The sequence below is a fragment of the Dermacentor silvarum genome, chromosome 1 (assembly GCF_013339745.2).
Source record: "Dermacentor silvarum isolate Dsil-2018 chromosome 1, BIME_Dsil_1.4, whole genome shotgun sequence".
In the NCBI taxonomy this organism is placed as follows: domain Eukaryota; kingdom Metazoa; phylum Arthropoda; class Arachnida; order Ixodida; family Ixodidae; genus Dermacentor; species Dermacentor silvarum.
The window spans coordinates 14,883,577-14,901,323 of NC_051154.1; the positions used below are offsets into that span (position 1 = coordinate 14,883,577).

The 17,747-nt window shown below is 44.2% G+C and overlaps 1 protein-coding gene across 1 annotated transcript in view; it reads left to right on the plus strand.

Annotated features, from left to right (window-relative positions):
• The window catches only part of LOC119457224 (drebrin-like protein), a 32,802-nt gene that overhangs the window by 9,339 nt on the left and 5,716 nt on the right, over nt 1-17,747 (plus strand). Inside the window, exons 8-12 of the mRNA XM_037718949.2 lie at nt 1,191-1,313; nt 6,438-6,518; nt 8,151-8,300; nt 9,547-9,706; nt 17,324-17,464. Coding sequence (XP_037574877.1) covers nt 1,191-1,313; nt 6,438-6,518; nt 8,151-8,300; nt 9,547-9,706; nt 17,324-17,464 — 655 coding nt within the window. The remainder of the gene's footprint in view (nt 1-1,190; nt 1,314-6,437; nt 6,519-8,150; nt 8,301-9,546; nt 9,707-17,323; nt 17,465-17,747) is intronic.

Here is a 17,747-nt window from a genome sequence, read left to right on the forward strand (position 1 = left end):
GTACTGCCGATGTGAAGATATTGTCCACATGGCATGAAACCATATCAATCGTCGCCGACTCTCAAATTCAACAAAATGATTTTTTTTTCTCGAAAGTTATTTGCTTTTTCCAATTGCCCAATAATTCTAAAAATTTTGTCGTCCCTTCCGTGTAAGTAAAATCCATCGGTGACTACTTTTTACATAAAAAGTCAAATTTCAATAATAAAGCAAATTGCCGATTTTACCGACTTCGTTATATCGAGATATGACTGTATATGGCATTTATAAATAATAAAAGCTATTATGTTTTTATTCTAGATATACCATTCTTTAATGATTTTGAGCACACTTAGAAAACTTCAAACTGGGGAACGAAAGCAAAGGCTGCCATGGAATAAGAAAGGCTACCAGTATGAAGCAAGTGGTCTTCATGTTATTTAGGTGTTTCCTTGCACATACAAACCGAAAAAATAACAATATATTTGTTAGATGTTGGCAGATGTTTCTCCCTAATTAACAAAAAATATCACATGTCTTAGTTTACTGCTGTACATAGTAACAGATAGTACAAAACAACAGGATGTGTTTGAGCAATAGAAGAAAAGAAACTGGGCCCACATTTTAAAACAGTTCTTTTTCTCACATTCCATTCCTCCCTTATCATCCTTCGTGCTCAGTGGCCAATGCCAGCAATGGCATGGAATTTTGCAAGTCAGTGTTGACACGCAAAATCAAATTGAAAAGAGTCATTGCGTAGTATGAACCAAGGAATGCTATGGAGATAATAGAACTGAACAAATTAGCTCGCAGAGCTTTATAATGTGTAGGGTTGACAACAATTCCTGTGTTACGTACGAGAAGTGTCCATTCACAGCTTGCCTTTGGGAGGAATGCAGCCGAATGCATTTTTGTTTTGAACTATGGGCCTTCTTTTAATGCATGGTGGTGAATTAATCAAGGAGTGATAATAGTGATTGAATGCTTTGTGGATAGAGCATAGGTTAGATATCTGGTTGCAAGTAGTGGGAAGTTAAATGTTGATTCATTGATCAGTGTACTATCTATGGAGTGGTTGGAATAAAATACATAGAGCCATTCAGAGTGGCCCAAGTGTGAAAATATGGCATCATGACTCCCTTAAAGCAATAAAGTGTTAATATACATTGGTGTTGAAGTACTACAATATCTGATGACTTGTGTTCACACAGTTGAAGGATGCTCGAGCAAGAGAGGAGTGGTTCAAGGAACGATCGCTCTCGATAGATAAAATGCGGGAGGCAGAGAAGAATGCCCAGAACTCTTCGCACAACAAAGTGAACAAAAAACTTTGGGTGAGTAGACTTGCGTCCATCCTGATCCTGTGATCATTGGCGAAAGTCATTGAACGTCATATTTGTTTAATGCATTAAATGTATACAGTTTGGTTGAAGAAATCAAAAGGTACTTCATGTTACCTACAACCCTGATCATGATGTCTTTCCACTTTGTTTTAAGGCATTTTTGAAAGGTAACATGCTAAGTTCATGAGCATGATAGCATGTGACAGGAAAGCTTTGATACAGCAAATGCGCATAGCTGCCAACTCTCCCAACTTATCCGTAAAGTTTGCAAATTCAGGCTCATTCTGCAATTTTATTAGTGTTCTGTAAAGCTTTATGAGAATAATTACTGTCCATGAAAAAGTTCCACTCGTTGGTCTGCCATCATACTCTTGAAAGCAGAGTTGCGAAGTTGCAACTCCGGAGTTGAATTGATTCCTGCATTATGCCGCATTATTAAACACTCGGAATTAAATAGGAATGAAATGATGGCACCAGTCGTACAGATAGAATGTGAATGGAATGGGAGCAGAAGATTCCAGAATGGAGTTGCAATAGAATGGTCACCTAGTCCTCGAACGCCAAATGTTGATTTTGAGTGAGACCAACTAAACCGTTAAATTTGCCATTTGGACTAAACTAGACTTGGCCAATATGTTGTATTTATTCTACCGGTTCTTTCAGTACCTACCTATAGGGTTCAACGTCTCCCGCATTAATTATAAACAGCACTGTATTCTGCACTTTATATACTTGTGAAGACATGTATACCTTTCTGCGTTACAAGAATGAGACAGCAACTTCTAGTTGTCGAGAAATATGATTCACTTTAGCAAGAGCACACTTGAATTACAACACAAAGATGGAGGCCAAAAAACAATGTTGTGAATGAGTTTACGGTGGTTTCGAACGCATGCCGTGTTATTTGCCCCACTGCCGAGTACCCAGAAAGTGCGATAACAGGAGGTCAGAGAGGCGTCCTGGAAAAAATGGTGCCCTTTAATATGCCAGTAGGTGTGAAACAAAACACTAGCCCCACAAAACATATCAATGCATTCCACTTTTATGTTATTCCTAAATATGACAGAATAATCTAAATGAATGCATGGCATACACAATGGCCTCTTATGTTGCTTTACGTGAATGAGTTTTGGACAAATGACAGATTTCTGGGAATAGTTGTCCAACTCGCAATTTCTGAAACAGTGTGCAAGGGGCAAGATGCAGAATGCAAATGAAACGTTACATTTTGTGATATGGTCACTGATGCCAAAAGAGAAGCATGCCTCACTAATTGCCGTGGAAACAGCTGCTGCCGAAGCAGTTGTTCAGTTCAATTCTGGGATGAAGGAAGCCTCCAGACAAATCCTTTGACAACTGCAACTAGACGACCCAAGTGAAGGGAGTGTCCAAAGGGCTCAAGAAAAAGATTCTTGTCGGATTGTGGCATCTGAGAGCAAACGGGCAGCCTCAGCTAATTCTTGCAAGCGGCCAAGCGTCGACATCAACAAAAATGTGATGTAGACTACTCTCCAGGGGCCTTCTAATGTGCATAGTTATAAGGCATTCCCATATCTGTAAATAGGCACGAATATATATTGCATTTTGTTTTTCGCAATTTTCTTAGTTTCATTTTTTTCTCCATTCTTCATTCTTCCGCTGAGCTTTTCTCAGCTACCTTACACCCGATTGTTACCATTTTTTGTTTTGTTTAGAAGCTCAATGCTGGGTAATTGCAAGGAAAGTCCGAGACATCACAATGCAAAACTACAAATTAAACAAGAAAAGAAAGTCTCGCACTTCTTTTTTTGCCCCTTTCTGACATTAAGTTCAAAAGCTCGTAACTTTTTTTTTTAGTAAGGCTAGAACCATAAAAGTAACTTTGTTTTACTCCTTGATGTTTGTTGAAGGCTGTGGTATTTAGTGTGGCAAGAAGTGTGCGGCAGATTGTTTTAAAAGCTTAATGAAAAAAATTTTCAAAAACAATGATCAGCATAAGAATAGTATGTTTGAAATGAAAACACTTTTAATATTTGAAATCAGCGCAAACAAGCACAAAAACCATATAATTTTTATCAAGCCAAGTGAAGTAGTACTAAATATATAGACCCACCTCCCCCTCAAAATGCAAGCCTTGCTTGTGTTGCAGCGTGTGTTGTGGTGGTGAGCCACCTGACGCATCTGCAGCTAAAGTGAAGCTAACTTCATAGGTCACAAGTTGGCAGCTGTAGACAATAGCACGTACTTGAAAAATCGGTGTACCATGATGTGAGAAATTAGTGTCATGTTTGGCTTAATTCTAAATTGAAAAACTGCGTAAACATGACTAATTTGACTTAAAAATGCCTAGAATATTTAGACCAATTTATTTATAGACCACTTCTGAAATTGTGGTTTTCAAGAAGTTTAGATAGTGAGCCTTTGCTCAATCTTTTCATGTTTTTAGACGTAAGGGCTTCAGAACAGGAGATCACAATTCAGGCTGTCACCACAAACTGACATGCTATGGATATATTTTGATTGCAAGAAATGAATAATATCTTGCAGTCACATCATATATTTGGGACTTCTAACCTGAAGAGCTAACTTATGTTTGTTGACTCTATTGGACAAGCAAGACAGTAAAATTTATGTAATAATTTAATATGGATTTCTTTGTCTAGTCCTATTACACATGTACTTGTCTTGAGTACACATTTTATTGATGTGGTTGGGACATAAGATTCCTTATGTATGGATACTGTATTGACCGGGCATAGACTCTTCCATCAGAGTATTCACATAATGCTTCTTTTGAGGTCATGTGATCTTTTTCATAGCACATAGGCAGATAGATTTTTGCAGAACCAAAATTCACAAAAGGCTTCTTTTAAAAACTTGTGCAGATCCCACACACATCTTAGAATTGATACGAAGCGAAGCATTCGTGGAGCGGATAATCAAATGCTATAAATTTGCCTCTTTTGTTCCTGCGTCTTTGCTATAAAGAAGCTGGTACTTGTGCATGTGCTCTCACGCACCGTACTACGCAATGTGACCCATGCGGTGATCATCTCAAAAGAGCTAGTGGCACGATAGAAGTGTACGTGCGATTATGGCCTAATGGCATGGGGCTGTTGTGCTATAGACTTTATTATATGATTTTTTTAAATGCATCAATGCCCTCAGTCCAGGGCGTCGCTAGTTATGCTAGAGGAACGAGGGTCGATCCTACGACTATGAGTTATCCGGCAAGAGAGCAGCACCCAGCCACGGTTCGCTTTAAAACAGCAGATATTAGAGAAATTACAGGCAAACCATGCTGCACAAATTACAGGCCACAAACACGCTTCTTGTGCGAAAAAAAAAAATTTTACATTACATTATTTGTATCGTTGTTAGGACTTCCAAAGTATGTTTTTAGTTTCCAGGCATGCAAGGGTACAAGTAGTAAGCAATTATACAGAAAGCGTTTTATTTACTGGAATTGTAGGAATGGAATGGTTCAGCTCAGCCACTCCAGGAGTGGGAATGGACCAACTCTCACTATTCCGAGTTAAAAGGAGTGGAATTAATGGGAATTTCCACTCCCCCGAATGGAGTGGGAATGGAGGGCCCCACTCCGCTGCTCTGCTTGATAGTAGTCCTATTTCTGATTGTGAGAGGACACCAGAAGGGTACCTGCTTCAAGGAAAAAGTTCCTGAAGCAGGTGTAATTGGCAACAGCAGAGTTGCTGAAAAAGTTGCTGTGATCTAAAAACAATGTGTTGTTTGTCAGTTTGTGCTGTTCCAAGGTTGCTGCTGCTTGTGTGCTGTGTCTAAAGGTAAATACAGTAGAACCTCATTGATACAATCCTGTTACATGCGATTTCCCGGCACCAGCGTTCGCAATCGAGAATACAGAGAACCCAATAGATTTAATGCAAATTTTTTACCGTTTCATATGTTCGTGGAAAACACGTTCTTCTGGCACCAATGTATATCACCAAACTGCGATTGTATGATATGTTTTCCAGTCTCTAGATCCCATGTAAACAAGAAAATGCGCAATTCACGCTCGATCGAGAACAGTAGCCGCCCGCCCTGGCAGCTTCGCCGCAATACTCGCCTCGCCCACCCATCTCACATGAACATGCCAGCGCACGCTCAGTTTCTTATTCCAATACCAGCAAATCTCCTCCCGGCTCGTCGCATGCCTATCGCCACCAGCCCTATTGCGATAAGCATCTTCACCTATCTATTTTACAGCACGTGGGGTGTAGTGCCGTTGGAAGTGTACCGCACACTTTTAGTAGGCGATAACCCGAACACGCTGCCATTCCCTGCTGTAGGCAGCGTGATGAGAGTGTCACGTTTCGGTTTCCCAACATTGTCTTAAAGCACTATGCAATAGGAAAACAACAGAACGCGTCTCAGGCTGCTGGAGCCCCATCATCTCAACGTGTGTTGGCGTCTCGTGCCTCGTGCCACAACTATACACGCAACGCTTCGCATTACATTGATGTCAAGTACAGTTGAGTCGTCAGATTTTTTAGTTACTTTAAATCGTATGTTTTCCTGATTAGTGTGTTTTCTCTCATGTTTTTTTTTCCTTTTTTTTTTCCTTCTAAATTGTATGAACGAAGCTCTACTGTAATTGTTAATAAAGTACGTATGTGGGCCCCACAAAAGATGTGTGCTCAGGGCATACTAGAAGAAAAATGTGTGCTATTCCCCCCTTAATCTTCCAGTGTTGTGTCCACGAGATTTTTACAAATTCTTTATTTCACAGGTTGGCAGGTATGCATGTGCCATGTGACTAACATGGATGAAGTAAATGTCAGGCTGCAGAAAATAGTCGTCAAGTGCTACTCCATCAGTCATCCTTTGTGATGGGAAAAAAAATAATGTTAGGATTGTTTCTTATTGCAACCAATACAGTTAGTGACACAACTATTTTGCCAAGATGGCAATGACAATACATGGTCTTGCATTAAACTTGCTTGTGTCTTCGCAACTGCAGCTGTGTATCTTCTGTACAATGATCTTAAATTTAGAGTTTCTATTTCTATTGTGTATTGTATGTGCCGTCAGTTCAGCTTTCTTTTTTTGTGTGTGAATATGTTCCATGTGTGTGAATATGCCTTGAGTTCATTGCCTTGCATTTTCTTGGAGCAGGAGCAGCAGCTGCAAGAAGACATGCAAGATGAAGAAGAACGGAAACACCGGTCGCAGAGTTTGAGGAATCAGCGGAGTGAGGTAGTGCTTTGCAATCCTTTTCTAAGCAGATTTATTCCGAAGCTGTATGTTTTCACTTGAAGATGGTGACATCTGCTTGAACATAATGCAGTTTCTGCTTTATTCATTAGCAAAAAAAATTTTTTTTTAATGTGGTCAACTCCAAGATTATAATATCAATGCTCTTGATGCACATGCATGCATTAAAGAAATGGAAAATTGTCCAGGGTGCCTTTTATGCATTTTAAAAGATTTGAATTGAAAATCAATGCTATCTGTCATAACCTCAATTTTTATCTGAACCCCTACCTGATTTCAGTCTTAAGTAACCCGAATGGCATGTATTCTTGAAAATGTGAACATTTTCACTGACTTCATTGTAAAGAAAGTATAGAAGAGTGTTTACCACTAGCTTTGATGCCCGAGTGCAAAGCTGATGGCATATTCGAGTGGTTGTTTCAGTGTGCTCTTGCAGGACTGCAAACTTCGTTTAAAAGAACTAAGCATTACTGATGGCATAAGTGGGCTCCGCTGATAATATAGAAGCAGGACCGTCGCTTCCATACCTCGTGAAGGAAAGATAAGAGTTTTGTCAGTGCGAGCCCAGTGACAGGTTTGGTTTGTGCGCTGTACTGTACCGTAATGGTTTGCAAACAGCATAGTGGAAGGAAACAGCTGAGAAACGGCCCCAATAATCTCTGATGCTTTGCATACATGTCTTGCCAGACTTATGATACAGTTACAAGATACCCAAAGAGTATCTAAGATACATGTATATTCGATACTGCCCAGTACGGTCTAAAACTTTGTGGCCTTCGCAAGGCTTTTCTTCTGCATGACCGTCTTGTGTGCCTGCTGTCACTGTTGCTATGGTGATGCTTTGTGTACAAGAGAAAGGCTGCTCAGTCACAGCCATCAAATGAGCCTGCAGGCTAATGCAAGGGCTCGATTTGAAGGATCATTATGGCTGCTGCCAAAACACTATAACTTGTATTGATTACTGTTATTACAGTGTTTGCTGTGCAGTGTTGGCGAATGGCAATGCCAAATGCAGGGGAGAAATTTTTTAGGGGCGAAGCACCTTTGGGCCGAGCCTTGTCCCTCGTCGTCCTCCGGTGTCCGCAGCTCTGGTTTGCATGGAGACCGCTAGGGGTGCTGCGGTGCACAAGGGCTATATAAGCGATGTATATACACACATATATATATATATATATATATATATATATACACATGATGTATATACTGTACACATGTACAGTATATATATATTTATATATATATATATATATACATATGTACATATACATATATACATACATCTTCCGGAAGCCGGCATCCGGTTCCGGAGAACGCTTCCTGCGTTTTGCCGCCGCTTCTCGTGCTCTCGCCGCCTCTGGTTCCGCTTGCCGGCGTCGCCGTGCTGCTGCACTGATCACAAGGCAGTCTTAATGAAGGGAAAACGAAGTCTGCACCTCAATACCATATACGACCAATAAATCAACTTTCTATATACTGCAGACATGTGTTGTCACTCATTTGCATGTTCGAGTGGGCAATGTACGGGGGATTCACGGTTACCCGAATGATCCCCAGGTGCTTCGCCCACTAATCATCATTCACTTCGTGGATATGCAATGTTTTTTTCGGCTGCAGGAAGCACAGGCGCTGATTGCCCAGCGGACCATCAACGCAAAGGCCATGTTTGAACCCTCCACGTACTCTGGTACCTACGCCTCCCAAGCTGCTTGTGTTGAAAATCATGCATCTGCAAAACACACTAATCATGGGAGCACGGCCTCAAGAGTAAGTAATGCGTAGTTGGCCTTTCTATGGGTTACTTTGTGTACGCTGCAAAGTGACTGCCATATACATATTAATGTGAAAGCATTATATGCCCCATGAAGCAAAAAACATCTGATGGTACCAATACGCGCATGACGAAGTGGTGATGTCACGTTTCAATGTCAGTGATAACCGACCTGGCCCACACCCAAAAAATTGACTTTGCCCACTTCAAAAATTGAGTTGACCCGCGATCAAAACCGATCTGGCCCACTACTAAGATTACGACCTAGCCTACTACCATGCATGCATGAGGCTGTGAGTAGAGATGAGGTATGCAGATGTGGTCTTTTGCATCTGAAATTCAATTCTCAGATGCAGTCTTGTGTTCCAGCATGCTTTAGTCACCTCTGGGTCCTGACACCATGTGTTAGTTGGCAATCAAGACTGGCTGTAGCAAATTTTCATGCATTGTGGGAGGCCACGTATATGTGATGAAAGTTGTGGAAGTGCTTTATCATGTCAAAGGAGTACCACCAAATTCTTTTGTTCTTGTTTTGTTTCTTCGTTAGGTAACTGTTAATAACCCAGTATTTACACGAGGGAGCCTCAATTCCTCAAGAGCGCTGCAAATAATTACGTTACTTTTTAATGCAACCAGTTCAATATGCATGCCAAGTGCAGTGCCTTTTGCACATGAAAAGGGAGACTGTTCATGTCACTTAAACCTGATGTGTTGCTCTTGTGGGACCGGACACCACCTACATACATACATACTATGTATGACCATGGTGCCAGAAGGTGTCACTCGATGGGATAAGAGGGGAGAGTGGGTTTCCCTTCGTTTCCAAGGGAAATGAAGGGAAACTTTGGCAGCTTTTAGTGACACAGTCATTGTATGGCCTTTAACCACCGCACCTAGCTAACGCACACGCCCTTGAATTGTTTGTTGTTTGGGATACCACGTTACTACTGCCTCTACTTTCGGTGGTGTGAATAGTTTTTTTCCCACATCTAAAGCCATGCAGCACTTGGTGTGTGTTTTGAGTGTGTCATATAAAATGTGCTGTAACTAATTATTTGTAGAACTCTCGAGAAATTCTGGCTTCGTACCGTAAGAAGCAAGAAAATGCGGGGCACAAAATTTGCTTGTCAGTACTCCTCTAATGTTGGCATGTAATGATAAAGGCAGGTGTTGTCCTTTTTTCTGACAGTCACTTACCTTCACCCTAAGTTGTGTGTCATGTTTTGGCTTCGTTATTTGCAGGCTGATGCATGTGCTAGCCCGCATGCCGTGCAGAACAATCGGGATGCAGCTGTCACATCGCCTCCGGCTGAGTTCACATACACACGCAACCAGCTTCAGGACACAGAGTCTACTCGATCAGAGCCTGAGACTGAGCAGACTCACAATCAGAGCTGGGAAGGTATGCAAGCTTTTACACCTTGCTTCTCTCTATTATCTGTTGAACTAAGCAAGTACCAAATGTAGCCTAAGTAGGACTGCCAGGTATATTTGACTCTTCCGACTAAACTACTGGCTCATTTGTGTTCACATTTTACAGAGAGGTGACATTTCACAGTGCATGCAGTTTAATACCACATTTGGGTACATTACTTGTCTATTTTATCGAGAATAAATCAGAAGTACACATGGTCTGCGGTGATGCAGACTGTGTTGCAGCATTTTGCAGCAATGGAACGGTAGCGCTCTCATCGTATAACCCCTTGTTTCCCTCTAACAATTGCACAGAACCATTATTCTGTTCTGCAAAACATACGTTTGTTTATGTGGCATTGCAAATGTTGTGTAATTCCAGGTTTATTCTGGACGAAACAAATGAGTAATTTACCAGAATTTGGTATAAACTGCATGCATCGTGTGATGCCACTTCAGTGCGAAATTTGAGAACGAACAAGCCAGTGGTTTAGCCGGAAGAGTCTATATGAAAGGGTGTGTGCCTTTATGGTCCTTATTGTCTTCCTTACTGCCAGTATTAGCTGCATTCCCACTCTAGAGCTTCCTGTTTGCCTGCAACCACATAGCAGGTGTGGTGGAATTTGAATGAGAGTTGGGGCGAGGGTGATAGGTGTAGGCAGCATGTGCCATCTATGCAGTGTGCACTCCTGGCCATGGAAATGTGTGGAGCACAAGATTTAAAAAAGGAAATTCTATTATAAACAAATGCATATGCCTTGCAATTGAAAGGTCTGCTTCTTGGTGTGACTGCTCTGTACTTGTGAATTACAGGCTCGCTTGCAAAGCCAAGAAATAGTTTTAAAGTGAAGCTTTCTTTGCCTACTCTCCGCAATTTGGTGCATCGTCATGGTGGTTGTCAATGTCTGACCAAGTAGAAGGTGTCGCTACTCTAGCCACCATACAGTCGCTTCCATAGATATGATCACTTTGGTTAGGTTTTGTATGATTCTGCACTGGATACGTTGATGTAGTGTGCATCTGACAGTGTTTCTGGTGCTGCGTTAGGCTCGCTGTCTTCATACAGTGCCAGAGGTGCTATCGACCGTCTACTTCAACCCGTCTTGTGCATAGTCACACGAAATCTAACAAAGCAGATATCACTGAAAGGAATCACTTGAGCACATTGCCCCTGAATAAAACTTAGGTTTGCTCTGCAAGGTACACCACTACAGCTGATGACTGTTAAGGGCATGCTATGGGATGCATTCATCGCCAAAATCCATTGGTCGGCGCACTCACTCACTCGCACTCATTTCAAAGGCGTGAGTGCGAGTGAGTCGCAGTGAGTGTGAGTGGAAGTGAGTGCGAGTGTGAGTGAGTGCCTGTGAGTGTGAGTGGAGGTGAGTGTGAGTGCCAGTGAGTGTGATTGCAGGTGAGTGTGAGTGCAGGTGAGTGCCAGTGAGTGGAGGTGAATGCGAGTGAGTGCCAGTAAGTATGAGTGTGGGTGAGTGCCTGTGAGTCTGAGTGGAGGCGAGTGCGAGTGAGTGCCAGTGAGCGCAGGTGTGTGTGTGTGAATGAGTGCCAGTAAGTGTGAGTGGAGGTGAGTGAGTGGAAGTGAGTGCCAGTGAGTGGATGCGAGTGCCAGTGAGTGTGAGCGGAGGTGAGTGTGAGCGGAGGTGAGTGCCAGTGAGTGATTGTGAGTGGAGGTGAGTGTGAGAGGAGGTGAGTGCCAGTGAGTGGATGGAGTGCGAGTGAGTGACAGTGAGTGTGAGCGGAGGTGAGTGCCAGTGAGTGTGAGCAGAGGTGAGTGTGAGTTTGAAGCGAGTGCGAATGAGTGAGTGTGAGTGGAGGCGAGTGCGAGTGAGTGCCAGTGAGTGTGAGTGCCAGTGATTGTGAGTGAGTGTGAGAGGAGGTGAGTGCCAGTGAGTGGATGCGAGTGCGAGTGAGTGCCAGTAAGTATGAGTGTGAGTGAGTGCCAGTGAGCGCAGGTGTGTGTGAATGAGTGCCAGTAAGTGTGAGTGGAGGTGAGTGCCAGTGAGTGGAGGTGAATGCGAGTGAGTGCCAGTAAGTGTGAGTGGAGGTGAGTGTGAGTGAGTGCCTGTGAGTGGATGCGAGTGCCAGTGAGTGGAGGCGAGTGCGAGTGAGTGTGAGTGTCAGTGAGTGTGAGAGGAGGTGAGTGCCAGTGAGTGGATGCGAGTGCGAGTGAGTGCCAGTAAGTATGAGTCTGAGTGAGTGCCTGTGAGTCTGAGTGGAGGCGAGTGCCAGTGAGCGCAGGTGTGTGTGAATGAGTGCCAGTAAGTGTGAGCGGAGGTGAGTGCCAGTGAGTGTGAGTTTGAAGCGAGTGAGTGTGAGTGGAGGCGAGTGCGAGTGAGTGCCAGTGAGTGTGAGTGCCAGTGAGTGGATGCGAGTGCGAGTGAGTGCCAGTGAGTGTGAGTTTGAAGCGAGTGCGAGTGAGTGAGTGTGAGTGGAGGCGAGTGCGAGTGAGTGCCAGTGAGTGTGAGTGTGAGTGGAGGCGAGTGTGAGTGAGTGCCTGTGAGTGGAAGTGAGTGCCAGTGAGTGGATGCGAGTGCCAGTGAGTGAGCGGAGGTGAGTGCCAGTGAGTGTGAGTTTGAAGTGAGTGAGTGTGAGTGGAGGTGAGTGCGAGTGAGTGTGAGAGGAGGTGAGTGCCAGTGAGTGGATGCGAGTGCGAGTGAGTGCCAGTGAGTGTGAGCGGAGGTTGAGTGCCAGTGAGTGCGAGTTTGAAGCGAGTGAGTGAGTGTGAGTGGAGGTGAGTGTCAGTGAGTGTGAGTGGAGGTGAGTGCGAGTGAGTGCCAGTAAGTGTGAGTGGAGGTGAGTGGAAGTGAGTGGATGCGAGTGCCAGTGAGTGGATGCGAGTGCGAGTGAGTGCCAGTGAGTGTGAGCGGAGGTGAGTGCCAGTGAGTGTGAGCAGAGGTGTGTGCCAGTGAGTGTGAGTTTGAAGCGAGTGAGTGTGAGTGGAGGCGAGTGCCAGTGAGTGTGAGAGGAGGTGAGTGGATGCAAGTGCGAGTGAGTGCCAGTGAGTGTGAGCGGAGGTGAGTGCCAGTGAGTGGATGCGAGTGCGAGTGAGTGCCAGTGAGTGTGAGCGGAGGTGAGTGCCAGTGAGTGTGAGCGGAGGTGAGTGCCAGTGAGTGTGAGCGGAGGTGAGTGCCAGTGAGTGTGAGTTTAAAGCGAGTGCCAGTGAGTGAGTGTGAGTGGAGGCGAGTGCGAGTGAGTGCCAGTGAGTGTGAGAGGAGGTGAGTGCCAGTGAGTGGAGGCGAGTGCGAGTGAGTGTGAGTGCCAGTGAGTCTGAGTGCGAGTGAGTGTCAGTGAGTATGAGGGGAGGTGAGTGCGAGTGAGTGCCAGTAAGTGTGAGTGGAGGTGAGTGCGACTGTGAGTGAGTGCCTGTGAGTGGAAGTGAGTGCCAGTGAGTGGATGCGAGTGCCAGTGAGTGGATGCGAGTGCCAGTGAGTGTGAGCAGAGGTGAGTGCCAGTGAGTGTGAGCGGAGTGAGTGCCAGTGAGTGAGTTTGAGCGAGTGTGAGTGCCAGTGAGTGTGAGTGGAGGCAAGTGCGAGTGAGTGCCAGTGAGTGTGAGTGCGAGTGAGTGCCAGTGAGTGTGAGTGCCAGTGAGTGAGTGCGAGTGAGTGTGAGTGTGAGTGAGTGCCAGTGAGTGTGAGTTGAAGTGCCAGTGAGTGTGAGTGAGTGTGAGTGAGTGCCAGTGAGTGTGTGCGGAGTGAGTGCCAGTGAGTGAGCGAGTGAGTGCAGTGAGTGGATGCAGTGAGTGTGAGTGCAGTGAGTGTGAGTGCGAGTGCGAGTGTGAGTGAGTGCGAGTGAGTGCCAGTGAGGTGAGTGCGAGTGCGTGAGTGAGTGCCAGTGAGCGAGTGCGGAGTGTGAGTGCCAGTGAGTGTGAGTGTGAGTGAGTGGAGCGAGTGCGAGTGAGTGAGTGAGTGTGAGTGTGAGTGCGAGTGCGAGTGAGTGCCAGTGAGTGTGAGTGCGAGTGAGTGCCAGTGAGTGTGAGAGGAGGTGAGTGCCAGTGAGTGGAGGTGAATGCGAGTGAGTGCGAGTGGAGGTGAGTGAGAGCCAGTGAGTGTGAGGGAAGGTGAGTGCCAGTGAGTGTGAGTGGCAGTGAGTGTGAGAGGAGGTGAGTCCGAGTGAGTGGAGGTGAGAGCGAGTGAGCGCCAGTGAATGTGAGTGGAAGTGAGTGGGAATGCGAGTGAGTGAGTGCCTGTGAGTGAGTACCAGTGAGTATGAGTGCAGGCGAGTGCGAGTGAGTGTCAGTGAGTGTGAGTGCAGTGAGTGTGAGTGCAGGTGAGTGCCAGTGAGTGTGAGTGAGTGCCTGTGAGTGTGAGTGGAGGTGAGTGCGAGTGAGTGCCAGTGTGTGTGAGTGCAGGTGAGTGCGAGTGCAAGTGAGTGCCAGTGAGTGTGAGCGCAGGTGAGTACGAGTGCGAGTGAGTGCCAGTGTGTGTGAGTGCAGGTGAGTGCGATTGCGAGTGAGTGCCAATGAGTGTGAGTGCCAGTGACTGTGAGTGCGAGTGAGTTCCAGTGAGTGTGAGTGCAGGTGAACGTGAGTGAGTGCGGTGCCTGGAAAAATTTTGGTGAGTGAGTGTGAATGAATTTTCTCCCACACTGCCGACCTATGCCAAAATCTGCTGGACATTTCTTATCGTGATGTGCCGTTTTGTCTTGCCAACTCATCAGATCTTCCCTTACACCTATTTCCACACTGCATGGCATCTCCATGATTGCTTTTTTTACTTTCTTATTATTCTTGTTCTGAAAACTTGCACTCATAAGTGAGGCTCCCCATAATATAACAGCAAAGAAATGCAGAATTGCCTCATGTTCCCTAAAATGATTGAACCGTGGTCAAACAAAACGTGTTGTTCGAGCGACATTCCTTGTTCGACCACTGTTACCAGCAGGAATACCAGCAATACTTAAGACAAGATTAGATATATTTCATTCCAACTTTTTTTTTAACATTGTTTCCTTTGACACTGCTTCTTTAGTCTGTTAAAAAATTCATGTTCAGCACCAGTGATTGACTGAATTTGGCTTTGATTATGGCTGTATGCTCTGATCAGATGGTACTTGTTGATGTTGGCCACTGCGTGCACAATAACAGCCTTTGGTGAATTTTCAGCATTGCATGGCTCTTTGTAAGTCTTCCTCTTAGTGACGCTTCCCGTACACAGCTGTGTGGCAGGTATAAATACTTGTTGGAACTTTGATGCTGCATCAAGTGCGAATATAATCTAATGGTGCTGATGTATTGGGCACAGAAAGCTTGAATATTGACTCTGAAACCTAAAATGACTCGTCAATGGCAATTATTGGCTTTTTAGGGCTCTCCCTCGTGGTGGTTTCCGCCTGCTGGAGACACTCAACAGCATGAATGACATCTGACCATTGGCAGTGCTTATTTTTCTTCGTCACATATCAGCAGTGGTCATGCAATCTGGTCTCATCCCAAAAACAAAACAAAGGATTTTGCCACATTGAACAAGTCTCCATGCCTGGCGTGTAAGGCGACTAAGACTGCATGCGGTTTCGTCTCCTATGTCAGGTTGGAAGTTGCCACCCTGGAATAAATGTGCTACATAAATGACAGAGGAGCTGGTGAAGCCAAAGTTAAGCACCTAGACAGATAGAATGAGAATGTTATTGTGTATGGCTATTCGATGCTGTGTACCTCAAATACCTCACACACCCTGTATATGAAATAGGCCACAAAAATATATGCACCTGAGTAGATGATGCTCACGAAGAAGCATAAACGGGCATTTGCGACAGGGCTTTCTTCCAAGGCTCTGCACTTATAATTGTACCATAGACTTGGTCTGAAAAATGACAGAAGAGAGATTTGGGCCTTTTTCTTTAATTTGTAATGTGAAAGAATTACCGTGGGCTACTGTGTACAGAATTATAGCTAAATGTGAAGCTAATGCTACGAATGAAAATACGAGATCAAAGGAGCCTGGCGGTCCAATGCTGCCAACTTCCCAATAGGGGGGTGTGAATATATGTTCCATTTACCGTGTTCACACAGTGATGTGAACATGGTAGTAGAATACTATGCTCACAGCATGTTGCACTTAATTGCTGGCATGCAGTACTGCAAGCCATAAGTCAGTAACATACAAGGGTTGGTTTGATACTTTCGTTGAACACTTCAAAACTGAATCCATTCGTGTTTCATGTCATTACTTTATAGAAAATGTACTTGCACAATATGTTTTGATCCGTGAGGCTTCAAAACAAATGTGGTAACAATGAACAAGTTGTGGCAGTGGTCCTCCCAAGCAGTATGCTGATCAAAGGTCTCTTGGGAAATTCGTCTTGAGTTCTTTTTAGTAGGTCTCCTGTGGTGTACAACCACATCGCCTGGTGCTTGTCACCTAGTGGTTGTGTTAACCACAATTTGCTGATACCTTTGTGCTAATTGCTAAACTAAAATTCTCCAACATTTCCCAGGCTGTTTAACTCTTTCCCTACCATGCCCACAGAGCATGGGTCATGTATGTATGTATGTGCTTAAAGCTTCAGAAAAATAAAAAGGCTACTCATTTAATAATGCCAGAATCCTATGTGCATTCAGGGAAGATTTAGCTTAAGGGGAGAGCCATGTTTCGAGAACTTGATATGCATGTTTGTCCTCATCAGTCTCCATTTTGGGTGATGTTAGCTAGCTAAGCAGGCATAATGAATCAAGCCAAGCTAAAAGCATTGAGCTACTATGGTAATCCATATCACTAGTGCTGCATTCACATTTTGCTTTTTATTATGTCATCGGGAGCATGAGCGGTACGAAGCGACATTTTCTACATGCATTTTTTTGAAAGGGTACACATAAATGAGCCTAAGACCTGCGAAATGCGGTGCAGGGAGTCTGACTTCAAAGTCTTGGAAGCAAATAAAGAAAGTATAAAATCATCCTTACCCCTGTCATGCCAACCTGCATACAAAATGTAGACCTTTACTACAATCTACATTTCACAAAAATAGGCCTGCACAGTTTATTGTATAATGTGGCACCTTACATCTGTAAAATGTGATGTAATGAACAAGTACTCTATTCACGTCGCTCAGACATACTTGTTCTACCACACCCTGCCTGTAGATTCATCCAGGAATATGCGCACTCAGCCTCACATGTAGTTTAAGGGACTCATAAACAATGAGAATAACATGTAATTCAGACTTACTTGAACTCACCCAGAATCTCACAAATGCCAATTCGCTGGGATTCACCCAGACTTACGCCCACTCTTACTCGCCCTGACTATCTCCAACAAAGAATCACGTTCAGTCAGACTCGCAGGTGACTAAGCGAATTGACTCATGAGCGAGTTTGCTGACCTATGGTTAGATGTAGCATTTTTGTCTGTTATATTGAAAATTGCCCATGTGATGTTATGCACTTTTCCCACAAATATATTCATATCAATGCATGTTGCACAACTTACCTGATGTAATGGAAGAAAATCTTGTGTACTATTACATTGGCCACGACTCAATTGAAATTAGAGTTTCTTTCAAACAGTGTATATATAGCCTGTGAAAATGCACTGATTGGACAGCTTGCAGCCTTTCAGAAACTTGCCTTCTGCATACTCATTTTTATGTGCAGCCGGGGGAGCTGCTGGGGCCTCTGTGTGTGCAGCTGAGGTAGTGGATGAACACAGCACTGACTTGAGCCAAGCGCAGCTGGCAACTGTGGAAAGCAGTGATCCAGGACTAAGGGCTCGGGCTCTGTATGACTACCAAGCTGGTAAGTTAAGCTGCCATGGAAGTGTGGAGTTGAAGCATTATTTCCCTCTGCATATTTGTTCTGGAATGATTTAATGAGTTAAAGTTGCATAGGTACTGTCATCATGTGGCTTGTTAGCTTGCGACTTACTTAGTAATCTTGTAAAATGCCTATTGCACTTATGTTCAGTGTTTGTGTTATGCAACTGCATGTTTGCAGGGCAAGCAGCTAGGTAGGTAAGGCAGAGAAGTGTTCCACGAGAGAAGCAATGGGGAATAGCGCAGCTGAGCTTGACCAAATTTGC